This window comes from Manacus candei, unplaced genomic scaffold (assembly GCF_025592945.1).
Source record: "Manacus candei isolate 608988 ecotype Guabito, Panama unplaced genomic scaffold, ASM2559294v1 h1tg000040l, whole genome shotgun sequence".
NCBI lineage: Eukaryota > Metazoa > Chordata > Aves > Passeriformes > Pipridae > Manacus > Manacus candei.
Window position 1 is genome coordinate 939030 of NW_026138088.1, and position 13892 is coordinate 952921.

General features: G+C 63.6%; 2 protein-coding genes across 3 annotated transcripts; both read left to right on the forward strand.

The window, feature by feature from the left end:
- Positions 1-629: 629 nt before the first annotated feature.
- KAT2A (lysine acetyltransferase 2A) lies at positions 630-7125 on the forward strand. Its single transcript, XM_051794562.1, has 18 exons — positions 630-896; positions 1502-1625; positions 1706-1851; positions 2226-2315; positions 2463-2644; positions 2873-3064; positions 3154-3260; positions 3405-3512; positions 3600-3736; positions 3873-4081; positions 4152-4278; positions 4532-4642; positions 4721-4864; positions 5110-5224; positions 5319-5355; positions 5488-5551; positions 5755-5839; positions 6059-7125. The coding sequence occupies exons 1-18, from the start codon at positions 669-671 to the stop codon at positions 6250-6252; spliced, it is 2400 nt and encodes a 799-aa protein (XP_051650522.1). The 5' UTR covers positions 630-668; the 3' UTR covers positions 6253-7125.
- A 117-nt stretch (positions 7126-7242) lies between these two features.
- Positions 7243-13445, forward strand: DHX58 (DExH-box helicase 58). Of its 2 annotated transcripts, XM_051794720.1 has the most exons (14): positions 7243-7820; positions 7898-7957; positions 8040-8099; positions 8210-8400; positions 8603-8719; positions 8945-9071; positions 9152-9334; positions 9418-9674; positions 9786-9935; positions 10178-10339; positions 10630-10820; positions 11014-11110; positions 11383-11972; positions 13326-13445. In XM_051794720.1, exons 1-13 carry the CDS (start codon positions 7289-7291, stop codon positions 11560-11562), a joined length of 2307 nt encoding a protein of 768 aa, XP_051650680.1. In that variant the 5' UTR covers positions 7243-7288; the 3' UTR covers positions 11563-11972; positions 13326-13445. The 2 variants fall into 2 exon arrangements, with proteins under 2 accessions (XP_051650680.1, XP_051650681.1); XM_051794721.1 differs by having other exon boundaries at positions 7584-7820; positions 7898-8099.
- The last annotated feature ends 447 nt before the right edge of the window (positions 13446-13892 follow it).

The following is a 13892-nucleotide window of genomic DNA, read 5'->3' on the forward strand; positions in this document are numbered from 1 at the left end:
ACCTTCCAGGCGCTGCCCGCGGGTCGGCCCGGCGCCAGGCCCCGCCCCCGCCAAACCACGCCCCTCCTGGGCATGGGCGTGACCTCCCATAAAGGACCACGGGGCGGGGCCACCTCATTACATCATTAGGGGCGGGGCCACAGCCATACCGGGCGTTTGGCCACGCCCCGCGTGGCCGCGAGGGACAGGGGGCGTGACCACATCCAAATATGGAGAATAGCGCGGGGTCCTATAGCACATTTAGAGGGGGCGTGCCCTCACCCCATATTTGGAGGAGAGGGGTCATATAGCATATTTAGAGGGGGCGTGACCACGCTCCATATTTGGAGGGGTCCGCGGGGTCGTGCGCCGCCGGACCGGGATCGGTACCGGTTACCGGAGGGACTGGGGCGCTTCTCTGGGCACCGATGGCTCGGCACCGCCCCGGCACAGGCTGTCGCCGTGGGTCGTCGCGGCCGGACCTTGATCCTCCTTGGCCGGTTAGCGCCGTCAGCAAACCCGGGCGGGAGCTCTGCTCTGCTCCCTGCCGGGGCTGCAGGTGACGTGAACCGACCCCGGGAGGCCCGGCCCGGGAGCCCCGGCCCCACCTCCGCCGCCCCAGCGGACTACGGCTCCCGGCGTGCCCGGCGCGCAGGCGCAGTGAGCGCGGGGCGCACGCCGGGCCCGGCATGGCGGAGCCGGAGGCCGCGCAGCCCGGGCGGCCCCCGCCGGGTCCGGGCACGGGAACGGCGGCAGCGGCGGGGGGAAGCGGCGTAGCGGCGGGAGGAGCGGGGTCCAGCGACCCGGCCCGGCCCGGGCTGAGCCAGCAGCAGCGGGCGAGCCAGCGCAAGGCGCAGGTGCGGGGGTTCCCCCGCGGGAAGAAGCTGGAGAAGCTGGGGGTCTTCTCGGCTTGCAAGGTGGGGGACACCGGGACCGGGGGGGCAGGGGGTGCAGGAGGTGGGGTTCAAGGCTGTGCGTGGGTGGCGGATGCAGGAGAGGGGCGCAGGGGGCGCAGGAGGGGGGATGCAAGGACGGGCATGGGTGGGCGGTGCAGGGGATGTAGGAATGGGGGGTTCAAGGCTGGGCATGGGTGAAGGATGCAGGAGGAGGGTGCTGACCTGGGTGGGGGATGCAGGCGGGGGTGCAGGGACGTCTATGGGTATAGGATGTAGGAGGGGGGCTCAGGGGGGCAAGAGGGTGGGTGCAAGGGGTGCAGGAGTGGGTGCTGGGCCATACATGGGGTACAGGAGGGAGTGCTGGGCTGTGCACGGGCAGGGGTTGCAGGAGGAGGGCACTGAGTTGTCTGAAGGAGATGCAGGGACATCCCTGGGCAGGCACTGCAGGGTCCTGGGGCTGCACGCAGAGAAGTGTCGGAGTGGTGGGAGATGCCAGGTGAGGGCTGAGAAAAGCTGATGTGGGTCAACAGGGCTAAGTGGGAACCAGGGAAATCATTCGGCCCGAGAAGGCGGCTGCCTTGGCACATGGCAGCCACTGTGACGGCCACTCCTGTCCCTCGTCCCAGGCCAACGACGCCTGCAAGTGCAATGGCTGGAAGAACCCCAACCCCCCCACAGCCCCCCGCATGGACCTGCAGCAGCCGGTGACCAACCTGAGCGAGCCCTGCCGGAGCTGTGGCCACACGCTGGGTAACCACTGCGGGACCCCTGGGCAGGGCAGTGGTGCTGACCCCCCCCCCGGTCTCACCACGGCTTTCCCTCCGGCACAGCGGACCACGTGTCCCACCTGGAGAACGTCTCAGAGGAGGAGATCAACCGTCTGCTGGGCATGGTGGTGGATGTGGAGAACCTCTTCATGTCCGTGCACAAGGAAGAGGACACGGACACCAAGCAGGTGTATTTCTACCTGTTCAAGGTGCGTCTGGGGCTGGGCACGTCTCACTGCCCCACCTCCGGGGGGGCTTGTGCAGAGTCCCTGGGCATTGCAGGGGAGCTGGGGCTGCTGTCACACTGCTCGTGCTCTGCTGGGGGTGGAGCTGTGGCTGTGAGCTGTCCCACAGCCCAACCAGAGACCTGGGATGCTGACCCTGTCCTGGAGCGACTGCTCTCCTGGCTTGGAATTTCCTGGGAGGGGGGTTTCTGGGGCATGAACGAGCATGCTCCTAGGGGGACCCTGGTGCCTTCCTGACTGTGGAAATCAGAGCAGCCCCACGGCAGCATTTGGCCACCTCCACCACTGCTGGAGCAGCCGGTTTCTGGGCCTGTGGTGACCATGTGGTGTCTTTGTAGCTGCTGCGAAAGTGCATCCTGCAGATGAGCCAGCCTGTGGTCGAGGGGTCCCTGGGGAGCCCTCCCTTTGAGAAACCAAACATTGAGCAGGTGAGTCTGCTGTCAGGCTCGTGCACTGCCCTGACAGCTTGTCCTGTGTTCTGCTGCTCTTGCATGGTCCCCTCGCTTTTCGGGAAGCAGCACAGAAGGGCCCAGAGCAGTCCCTGGCACCCTCCCACCACCCCATCCCCTCCCCAGGGAGTCCTGAACTTTGTGCAGTACAAGTTCAGCCACTTGCCGCCCAAGGAGCGCCAGACCATGTACGAGCTCTCCAAGATGTTCCTGCTCTGCCTCAACTACTGGAAGCTGGAAACGCCGTCACAGTTCCGGCAGCGCTCCCAGAACGACGATGTGGCCACCTACAAAGTCAACTACACCAGGTGAGGACAGGGAGGGTGCTGAGCCAGCCACCCTGAGGTCTGACTCCGGGATCTCCCCAGCTCTCCCAGATTGCTGGTCCCTTAGGAGAGCCGGCATCCAGTGGGTACACCGCTTCCAAATGTCAACCATGCCCTCCATCCACCTGCTCCCCTCCTGGCAGCCTTGTCCCAGGAGGGATATGGATGCTCTGGAGTCTCCGGTCACTGGAGCCCCTTCTTGTCCCATAGGTGGCTGTGCTACTGCCACGTGCCACAGAGCTGTGACAGCCTGCCCCGCTACGAGACCACCCACGTCTTCGGGCGCAGCCTCCTTAAGTCCATCTTCACGGTCACCCGCCGGCAGCTGCTGGAGAAGTTCCGTGTGGAGAAGGACAAGCTGGTGCCAGAGAAGCGGACGCTGATCCTCACCCACTTCCCCAAGTAGGTGCCCTGTGTGGGGGTGGCTGCTGGACTACTGAGGGGGCTCCTCCCTTGGGACCCCTGCACACCAACGTGCCACTCCCTGCCAGGTTCCTCTCCATGCTGGAGGAGGAGATCTACGGCGAGAACTCTCCGATCTGGGAGGCTGATTTCACGGTGCCAGCCACAGAGGGTGCCCAGCTGGTGTCTCGCCCAGGTATTTTGGGGAGCAGCCTCCCAGTTTGGTGGCTGTGGGATAAAGGGCCGAGGTGTGGGTGAGCCATGGTGGTGGCAGTGGCTGGGCTGCCGTGGCGTGACGAGGTGCTTTCTGGCTGTCATGGGCACCTTGGGTCTGTTCCAGCTGCAGTCAGCACTGTTGCCGTGCCCACCACTCCGCTCTTCAGCAAGAAGCTCAGCAGCAGCAGCTCGGCTACCAGCCTGGATGCCAGTGCACCGGAGCCCCTGCCAGGTAGGACCAGCGTGAGCCTGTGTCACAGAGCTGGAATGGTCCTTGGTCCCTCCTGGTGTTGGATGTGCCGCTCTGTTCTGCTCCCAGGGGAGAAGCGGAAGCTGCCCGAGAGCCTGACACTGGAGGATGCCAAGCGGATCCGTGTCATGGGAGACATCCCCATGGAGCTGGTGAACGAGGTCATGCTGACCATCACGGACCCCGCTGCCATGCTGGGCCCCGAGGTACAGGCTGGGGATGCTGAGGTGGCTCCGGTGCTCTCTGTGGCCCACAGAGCTTCTTTCTCAGTGTGCCAGGGTGGAGTGGGGCTCCCCCCACAGCAGCTGTGCGGGGCCAGTGACCCCCACCCTGCCCCCCCAGACCAGCCTGCTGTCGGCCAACGCGGCGCGGGACGAGACGGCGCGGCTGGAGGAGCGGCGCGGCATCATCGAGTTCCACGTCATCGGCAACTCCCTCTCTCAGAAGTCCAACAAGAAGATCCTGATGTGGCTGGTGGGGCTGCAGAACGTCTTCTCGCACCAGCTGCCCCGCATGCCCAAGGAGTACATCACTCGCCTCGTCTTTGACCCGTGCGTGGCTGAGGGGCGCGGGGGGGCTGGTCTGGGGGGCTCTCCTCACCCTCGGCCGTGCTGCCCGCAGGAAGCACAAGACCCTGGCACTGATCAAGGATGGCCGAGTGATCGGGGGGATCTGCTTCCGCATGTTCCCCACCCAGGGCTTCACGGAGATTGTCTTCTGTGCTGTCACCTCCAACGAGCAAGTGAAGGTGAGAGTGGGGAGAAGAGGGGTGGGTGCATGTGAGGGTCCCCAGCAGCCCAGCATGAACAGATTGGTCTTGCTGTAGATGGAGTAGGGGTGCCCCAGCCCCTTGGGCAGCCAGACCTACTCACCACTGTCCAGCCCCAAATGGTGGTAGTTGCTCCAGGACCTCTTCCAGCTACCATGTCCATGCTGGTAGGGGGCTGTGCATCCCAACTCGGGCTGCCTGGGGGTTCCCTGTCTCACGGCGACTCCCCCAGGGCTATGGGACGCACCTGATGAACCACCTGAAGGAGTACCACATCAAGCACAACATCCTCTACTTCCTCACCTATGCAGACGAGTACGCCATCGGCTACTTCAAAAAGCAGGTGGGCTCCTTCTCCTGGGCAAGCCCCCACTGGCCCTGCTGCCCTGCTGCCCCCTTCCATCTGTCCCCTCCCTCCTAGGGCTTTTCCAAGGACATCAAGGTCCCCAAGAGCCGCTACCTGGGCTACATCAAGGACTATGAGGGGGCGACCCTGATGGAGTGTGAGCTGAACCCTCGCATCCCCTACACCGAGCTCTCCCACATCATCAAGAAGCAGAAGGAGGTACAGCCCAGGGCTGGGCAGGAGGGCAGGTGGGCGCTGCCAGCTACCCCCCAAAGGCAGGGGAGAGGTGTGGGGCTGTGCTAGCCCTGGGAACAGGCTTACAGGGCAGAGAGGGGACACTGGTGGTGTTGACAGTGGCTGGGGTTGGCTCTGGCCCTGGGTGGTGGGTCTGTGGGGTTCCACATCAGGGTATAGCTCCCTGCAGCCCCTGCTCATCTCCCCCCTTCCAACGCCCTTCCCTGCAGATCATCAAGAAGCTGATAGAGAGGAAACAGGCACAGATCCGCAAGGTCTACCCAGGCCTCACCTGCTTCAAGGAAGGTGTGCGGCAGATCCCCATCGAGAGCGTCCCCGGCATCCGTGAGTCCTGGTGGGGGGGGTCTCACAGGAGGGCTCTGTCCTTCCTGCCCATGGCTGCAGGGCAAACATGGTGACACTGACACTTGTATTCCAGGAGAAACAGGATGGAAACCACTGGGGAAGGAGAAGGGGTGAGTGCTGCATGAGGGGGTGGGCGTCCTGCAGCAGCCGGACTGGGGGCTGAGCTTGGACTGCCCCTTGCTCCTGGCACTGCCTGGCCCTGCAATGGAGAGAGGCTGACAGGTGCTGGCTTTGTCCTGCAGGAAAGAGCTGAAGGACCCGGACCAACTCTACAACACTCTGAAGAACCTCCTGGCCCAGATCAAGGTGAGGGCAGGACGGGACCCTCACTCCGGGGTGCATGACTCCTCATAGCCCTCAGAGCTGCCTCCCTGGGATGGGCTGTGCAGGGCTCTGCCCTCAGGGGCTGCTAGGGTGACCCAGGCGCAGGGGGAGCAGGACCCCTGTGTGCTGGAGTCGGCAGGGGCTGTGTATGCTCGCTGCTCTAACTGCCCCCTGCCTCTCCCCAGACCCACCCCAGCGCGTGGCCCTTCATGGAACCAGTGAAGAAGTCAGAGGCACCAGACTACTATGAAATCATCCGCTTCCCCATCGGTAGGTGGCTGTGTCTGGTCCCCTGGGGCAGGATGGTGGGGGGGCTGGATATCCCCCCTTCGTTGTGGGGTCTGAGCTGGGGGCTCACGTTTGGGGTGGTGGGAGCCCCGGGACAGCCCAGCAGACAAAAGGATGAGTTGGGACCCGTGCTTGGTGCCCAGCTCTGTGGCTGGGGATGCAGAGGCCTGGGGCGGGGTCCTGACCCTTCCCCACCCCCAGACCTGAAGACCATGACCGAGCGCCTGAAGAACCGCTACTATGTCACCAAGAAGCTGTTCATCGCTGACCTGCAGCGCATCATCACTAACTGCCGCGAGTACAACCCGCCCGACAGCGACTACTGCAAGTGTGCCAACACCCTGGAGAAGTTCTTCTACTTCAAACTCAAGGAGGGAGGGCTCATCGACAAGTAGGGGGGCTGGCCTGGACCTGCCATGGCCACCAGCCACCCAATGGGAGGGACAGGGCTCCTGTGGGACCCACCCCACTCCATGGGCAAGAGCTGCTGGAGGAACTGGTGCTGCTGAGCAGCCTGGGGAGCTGGACCTTCCTTTCTGGGGGGTGAGGGGGCCAGTGGGGCTGGTGCTTTTAACTTTGAGATGCTCTGGCTGCCTCTTGTAGGGAGCAGGGTTGAGGCTGGAGCTACCTCATCAGGATCTTCCTGGAGCAGGGGCAGCACTGAGTTCCTGCCTCAGCCTGGGGTGTAGGACCCCCCCCGACCCTGGCGTGTCCCCCCTCCCTGGGGTCGTGCCTTCTGCCCTGGCTCCCTGTGACAGGGTAGGGGCACACAAGTGCTTTGGTTTCCGCTCCGTCCACGCACAGGCAGCCCCTGCCCTTGTGTTGAATGTACGGCGGGGTCAGCCCTGTGCCTGGGCTGCCCGCAGCGGTGCTGCTCCTGGGCCAGGCTCCTGCTGGGAGGGGGGCTCTGCCCTGCACCCCCAGCTCCTGCTGCCTCTCAGCTATTCCCTCCCCCTGGGGCAGGTCTGCCCTCCCTGCCTGTACTTCCTCCTTGCCTGTACATCCATTGTCCCTGCCTGTACATCCTACCTGCCCTTTCTGCCAGCCAGGGGTAGGGGGTGCTTCCAGTCCCAGTCCTGCCCCTCTGAGTGCCAGGGCAGGGGGCTCCCTGGTGCTGTGCTGGCCTCTGCTCCCCCTGCTCTGCCCAGGCTGGCAGCCACCTCTGCTCACCTCCCTCCTTGTGCCCCTTCCCCCCCCTTCCCTGCCCCCCACTCACCCCCATTCCACTTGACTGGTGTTTTGTTGGTTTTTCGGGTTTTTTTGTTTGTTTTTTTTTTTAATAATAAATGTCCTTGTGCAGCCCTAGCTCCCTCCTTGGGGCTCACCCCAGCGCGGTGGGTGGGGGGACAGCGTGGGGTGTTCTGGGGGTGTTTGTGCTGGGGAGGGGAACAGGAACAGCTCAGGATGGGGAGAGCGTGAAGAGCCCCGCGGATGGGCTGGGGTACACTGGGCAGAGCTGCGGTGCAGGGGCTGGTCGGGGTGCACGGTGCTGCCCCGGGGTCGCGGAGAGGCGAGGGAGCAGGGGCTGTCGGGGTGCGGGGGGGCTGTGGGAGCCGCGCCCCGTTTCGGTTTCGGTTTCGGTTCGCAGCCGGGGTTCGCTGGGGGGTTCCCGGGCTGGGCGGGCGGCTCAGCTCGGCTCGGCTCGGCTCGGTTGGCCCCAGCGCGGCCGGCGAGGACCCCCCTGGCTGGGCCCCGCCCCGCCGGGACCGGCAGGACGCACCGCCTTCGGTTTCGTTTCCCGGCTGCGGGGCACGGACGGCGGGGCCCGGAGCGGCACGGCTCGGACCGGCGGGGGATGGAGCTCCGGGGGTATCAGCGGGAGGCGGCGGCCCCGGCCCTGCGTGGCCGCAACAGCATCGTCTGGCTGCCCACGGGCGCCGGGAAGACCCGCGTTGCCGTCCACGTCTGCCGGCGGCACCTGGAGAGCCGGCGGGGCGGCAAGGTGGCCGTGCTGGTCAACAAGGTGCTGCCCTGCCCCGGGACAGCGGGAGCCGCGGGTGCCGGTCCCGGCCGGCGCTGAGCGGGGTCCTGTGGTCGCAGGTGCACCTGGTGGACCAGCACGTCGAGAAGGAGTTCCACGCACTGCAGGACACCTTCAAGGTAACGTCCATCAGCGGAGACACCAGCCACAAGGTCTTCTTTGCCTACCTGGTGAAGAAGAGTGATGTTGTCATCTGCACAGCCCAGATCCTGCAGAATGCGCTGGTCAGCACTGAAGAGGACATGCAGGTGGACCTGACAGGTGGGTTTTGGATCCCGCATCCTGCTGGTCCCAAGACCCTGGCTGAGCCCCCAGCTGAGCCCCCAGCTGAGCCCCCATCTCACCCCACTCCCCTCCCTGGTCTGGCACAGATTTCTCACTGCTGGTGATAGACGAGTGCCATCACACACACAAGGACTCTGTCTACAACAAGATCATGCTGAGATATCTCCAGGGCAAGCTCAGTGGACAGCAGGACCTTCCACAAGTCCTGGGGTTGACGGCATCCCCTGGCACTGGGGGGGCAACCTCCTTCGAGGGGGCTGTAGAGCACATCCTGCAGGTGGGTCCTGTGCCCCCCATCCTGTGTTGGCACAGCTTCCCCAGGGATACAGCAGGATATTCCTTGTGATGGGGGTTGATGCTCAGGTGCTGGGCAGACCAGGGGAACATTCCTAAACTTGCCAGAGTGTCAGCGAGCACCACATGCTGCATTGTCCTGGGCTGGTGGGCTTATGGCTGGAAGTGGGGTCTTTGCCTCTCAGATCTGTGCCAACTTGGACACTGAGAAGATCACATCGGCACAGGAGGAGGTGCAGCAGCTGCAGAGCCACATCCCGCAACCCAGGAAGCAGTATGACCTGTTCCAGGAGAGAGCACAGGTGAGGGGCGGCTGCTCAAAGCCATGGGGCTGCTTGCTGGGTGGAAGATGAGACCCCCCCAAGCTCTGCTGAGTGGGGGGGCTGCATCCCTCCGTCCGCTTCGCTCAGGCCAGTGAGAGGAATCAATTGACCCAGAGCTTTGGTGCCGGGGCATCCTGCAACTGTCCAGGTCCCGCTATGCAAACAGCTACGGTTTCTGGGTCCTGAGCCCCTCCCTGCTCCCAGGACCCCTTTGGCGACCGGCTGAAGAAGGTGATGGAGCAGATCCATTGGTACATGGAGATGCCGCACTCATCACAGGACTTCGGCACGCAGATTTACGAGCAGCGCGTTGTGGAGCTGGAGAAGAGAGGTGAGGGGGCGGCAGTGTGGGTGTGGTGGGGCCGAGCCGCGGGGACGGGCTGTGACCACGGTGCCCCCCGGCCCTGCCAGCCGCGGAGATGTTTTGCCGCAAGACTCGGGCGTGTGCCCTGCACCTGCGCAAGTACAACGACGCTCTGCTGATCAACGACACCGTGCGGACGGTCGACGCCTTCCAGTGCCTCCAGCAGTTCTACAGCACTGAGAGGGATGCGAAGGACCCCACCGAACAGTTCCTCACCACCATGTTTGAGGGTAACAGAAGGGCCTGCAGGGGAGTGGTGCTGGCTGCATTTGGGAGACGGGGAGTCCCTTTGACACCCCTCTTGCCTGCACAGAGAACAGGGAGATCCTGCAGGCGCTTGCTGGGGACCAGCGCTATGAGAACCCCAGCCTGGGCAAGCTGGAGGAGATCCTGCGGGATCACTTCCAGCCCCTGGGTGCTTCTCGTGGCATCGTCTTCACCAAGACACGGCAGAGTGCCCACAGCCTGCTCAGCTGGCTGCAGGGCACGGCCACGCTCCGTGGGCAACACATCAGGGCCGCCGTCCTCACCGGCGCTGGCTACAGCAACCAGACCAGACACATGACACAGGTGAGCAGAGGGTGGGCAGGACCCCACTCTTCATGTTTCGGGGATGCTGTGGGTGCTGTGAGGGCCTCAGAGCCCTGCACAGCTGCTGAAGCATCACCCCTGTCCCCTCAGAATGAACAGCAAGATGTGATCAAGCAGTTCCGTGAGGGAGCCCTCAACCTGCTCTTCTCTACCAGCGTGGCCGAGGAGGGCCTGGACATCCCTGAGTGCAACATTGTGGTCCGCTATGGGCTGATGACCAATGAGATTGCCATGATGCAGGTGCTGCCTGGGCTTCCTCTGGCCCTTGCTGGGATACCCCAAAGCCATGGGGGTGGGACATGGGGGTTCTTGCATTCCTCGCCCGCTGACAGAGCCCTGGGGATGAGCCCAGCCCCTGGTAGAACATCTGCTTGGCAAGGCACAGGGGAGGGCAGAGGTGGCTCCATCCTCACAGGGTGGCACAGAGGGGCCAGTCATGTCCCTCCTCTGCTGACTGAAGCATTTGGCTCCTTGCACTTCAGGCCCGGGGCCGTGCCCGTGCTGAGAACAGTGTCTATTCCATCCTCGCCAAAGCCAACAGCAAAGAGGTGTCCCGAGAGCTGCTCAACGAGGACCTGGTGAAGCTCATGGAGAGGGCAATCCAGGAGGTGCAAGCCATGCCCGAGCAGGAGTACCGCCAAAAGGTGGGTGTTGGGCTCTGCCCTGGGCACTGGGAGGGCCAGGCAGCTCGTGCCTGCCTCTACGCCCTGAGTTTGGCTGCCTGCTGTGCCCCAGGGCAGCACCAGCTCCTAGGATGGGGTTGTGTGAGGGGCATGGGACAACATGTGTCTGTCCCATCCTTCCCTGCCCATCCTACCCTGTGGCTTGTGCTCCTGGGATGGTGCATCGCTCCATGACTCTGGATCTTGTCATCTCTGCCATCTGTCCTTGCCCACAGCCCTGCACTGACCCCTGTCCCCCCTGCCCTCTGCAGATCCGGGAGCTGCAGCGGGTGGCCGTAGACACCTGGCTGATGAAGGAGGCCAGGCTCAGCGAGCGGCGGCAGCTGCACGACCCGGACGCTGTTTACCTGCACTGTGTCAGCTGTGGCACGGCCGTGTGCCGCGGCAGCGACATCCGCACCGTGGAGGGCATACACCACGTCAACGTCAACCCCAACTTCGGGTAGGAGCCTGGCATGGGCAGGGGTGAGCAGGCAGATGGGCAGTGGCACCGTTCTGCTGCCAGCTCTTTCTTGGGGACCCCGGTCAAGGGAGCTCACGGGGACTTTGACTGTGTGACTGCAGCAGTGTCTGTGCTGCCCTGTCTGTGTCCCCTGGACCATTGTCCTTAGCGTCTGTCGGGCCCTTCCTTGCAGGTTGTATTACAGAATTTCCTCTGGGAAAATACAGTTCCAGCGGACTTTTAAGGACTGGGAGCCCGGCTGCCGTATCTCCTGCAGTGAGTGCAGCCAGGTGAGCACCACAATTCCCCTGGGGCTGCAGCCCAGGCAGAGCTGGAGGGGCAGGAAGGGCTGTGCCTTGTGCCCCAGCTCCCGGCTGAGGAATGCAGCTGTGTCCCCCTTGCACGTGCTCGTGTCATGTGTGCTGGGGGACATGGACACAGGCTGTCTCCAAAGGGGGATGTGCCCTGGGAGCAAGGAGCTGCCCCACCCCTGCATGTGTGGCCCTGCAGCCTGGGGATGCTGCATGTGGGCTGTGTGACTGTCCCCTCCCTGCCCACACAGGACTGGGGGATGGAGATGCTGTACCGCCAGGTGAAGCTGCCCATCCTCTCCATCAAAAACTTCGTGGTGAAGACACCGGCAGAGAAGAGGAGGTACAAGAAGTGGAGTGCAGTGACATTCCCCATCAAGGAGTTCGACTACCTGGAGTACTGCTGTGACACTCAAGGCCTGTCCTTCTAGCAAAGGCTCTGTCCAGAAGAGGACTATTCACAGGGCACCTTCAGGGACAGTGGAACCCTTGGACAGAGAGCCACGGCTCATTCCTCTCTTCCTTGCTGGACCAAGCTGCTGCAGCACATGCCTCACCAGAGCCTGTGCCTACCTAAGGAGCTTTGCTGCACCCACACAGAAATGATGAGACAGTGGGATGGGAAACCACTGCAACCCTTTGCTGTTCCCCATGCCCCTGCCTTCCCCTCCTGCCCCCCACACTGCAGACTCAGGGGGATCTCTGCAACCCTGCCAGGATTACCAGCCCTTTCCTCTGGGCCCAGGACATGGCCCAGCACTTCTCTGCTCTGATTTGTGAATTTGGTGGGTCTCCATTAAAAACACTGGACTAAAGTGGCACATTGGCAGCGTCACTCATGGTGAGAGCTGACTGGGCACAGGTGGGTTTGAGGGGGAGGACATTGCACCAGAGCCAGATCCCTGATTGCTGGAGAGTCAGACCCCACTACACCCCGTGCCAGCAGCACAGGGGTCCCCAGGGGACAGTGGTATCTGTGGGGCTGTCCCGATACTACTCCACCCACCTAAAACTGAAACTTCTCGCGGCCCAGAACGAGCCTAAACCTCTCCGGGACAGCCCTAGGGGTTCCCGCGGGGCTCCAGGGGTCCCCTCTGTCCCAGTTGGGCCCCTCTGGGAAGCCTTTTGCATCCCACCCGGGGGCTGGGTGAGCCGCGGGACTTGCGGCAGGACTCGGGACCGGGACCGGGACTCGGGGCCGGCCTCGAGGGGGGTTCGGTACCGGGTTGCGCAGCCCCGAACCCCGCGCCCGCACGTGCTGTCCCGCCGCCGGTCGGTAGAGGGAGCCCCGGGCCGGGCCGAGGGATGCGCGGGGACCGGGGGGCGACCGGACGGGACCGGGGGGCGATCGGGGAATCGGGGAATCGGGGGATGACCCGGGGAGGACTGAGGGATGCCCGAGGAACCGGGAGATATTGCGGTGGGGGCCGGGGGATGCTCCGGCAGGTACCGGGGGGGCTGCGCGGCTCCCACCTGCCGCTCCGCCCCGGCCCTTTCCTCCGGGATCCGGCCACAGATATTAGCGCCGGCCCAGGGACGCTCCCACGCCGGTGAACAGCGCGGATGCTCGGCGGGTCACGGCTGGCTCCGGGGGTGGCGGGGAGCGGCAGAAGGGCAAGGACACGTGCAGGGACCAGTGTCCTGCTCCTGCCTGACTTTGGTGCCAGAGGCTCCCCCGGTGTCAGGCACTCGTAGCCCGTTTTCAGGTGGAACTAGCCCCGGGGGAACCACGAAACCGAACTCCTGTTCACCAGAAACTGGGTAATGAGGGCATTTGAGTTATTTGTAGCTCTCTGTGGGATGGGATGGCCTCTCCTCCCGCTCCCCAGGCAAGATCCCTCCCTCAGGGACCTCAGATCGTTTTGCTCAGCTTAAATTGCCCTGATTTGTGCTTGGAGAATCCAGGCTGTGAGTTACCCCAGTGTGTGCCTGCAGCAGTGGGTGGTGCAACCTCTCCCCAGCCTTGATGGATCTGGCTGTCCACTTGGGTGTCCCAAAACAGAGTTTCTGCAACATTGATCCAAACTTGCCCCTTTTTGAGGGGGTGCAGCTGACCCCATAAAATACAGAGGCAGGACAGCACTGCTCTGTGGGACTCTGTGGGTTTTGAGGGTGGGCCTGTATCCACCCTCTGCTTGTTCTTCCCTCTGTGTCCCTGCTTTAATTCCAGCCCCATCTGGCTTCTCCTTCCCAGGGGCTCAGTCACCTTGGGCCTGGCAGCAGGGAGCAGCCGAGCTGCAGCGATCGGTGCTGCGACCTTGGCCAGTGTCCTTCAGGGCTGGCATCCTTCAGAGCCTGCATCCTTCTGAGCCAGCATCCTTCAAGGCCAGCATCCTTCAGAGCCTGCCTTCTCAGGCTGGAAGAAGTCTGTGGCTTGTAGCACCTTGGCTTATCTCAAGCTGCCCGAAGCACTTACGTTACGGCCGTCATAACTCACTGCCCGTAAGCAGAGATGGGCACCATTAGCCCCGCAGCAAACAGCTGCTGCAGCAAGTTCTGCTGGCAGAAGCACTGTGAAGGGGTTCTCCCCTGGTCTGCAGGCTGCCAGGATGGGCACAGCCCCGGGAGCCCCCCTGGCCTTCTGCCCCCCAGCACCTCCCTGTGCCCCCGGCGGCCAGATGTGCTCACGGAGTCAGGGCAATGCAGCGATTTATTTTTCACAGCTCATTTCATTTGTCATCAGTGTGTCAGAAGGCACCGATTCCCCTCTCAAGGCACCAGCTCGAAAACCTCAGGCTCCTCCACCTGGCAGTGCCTCTGG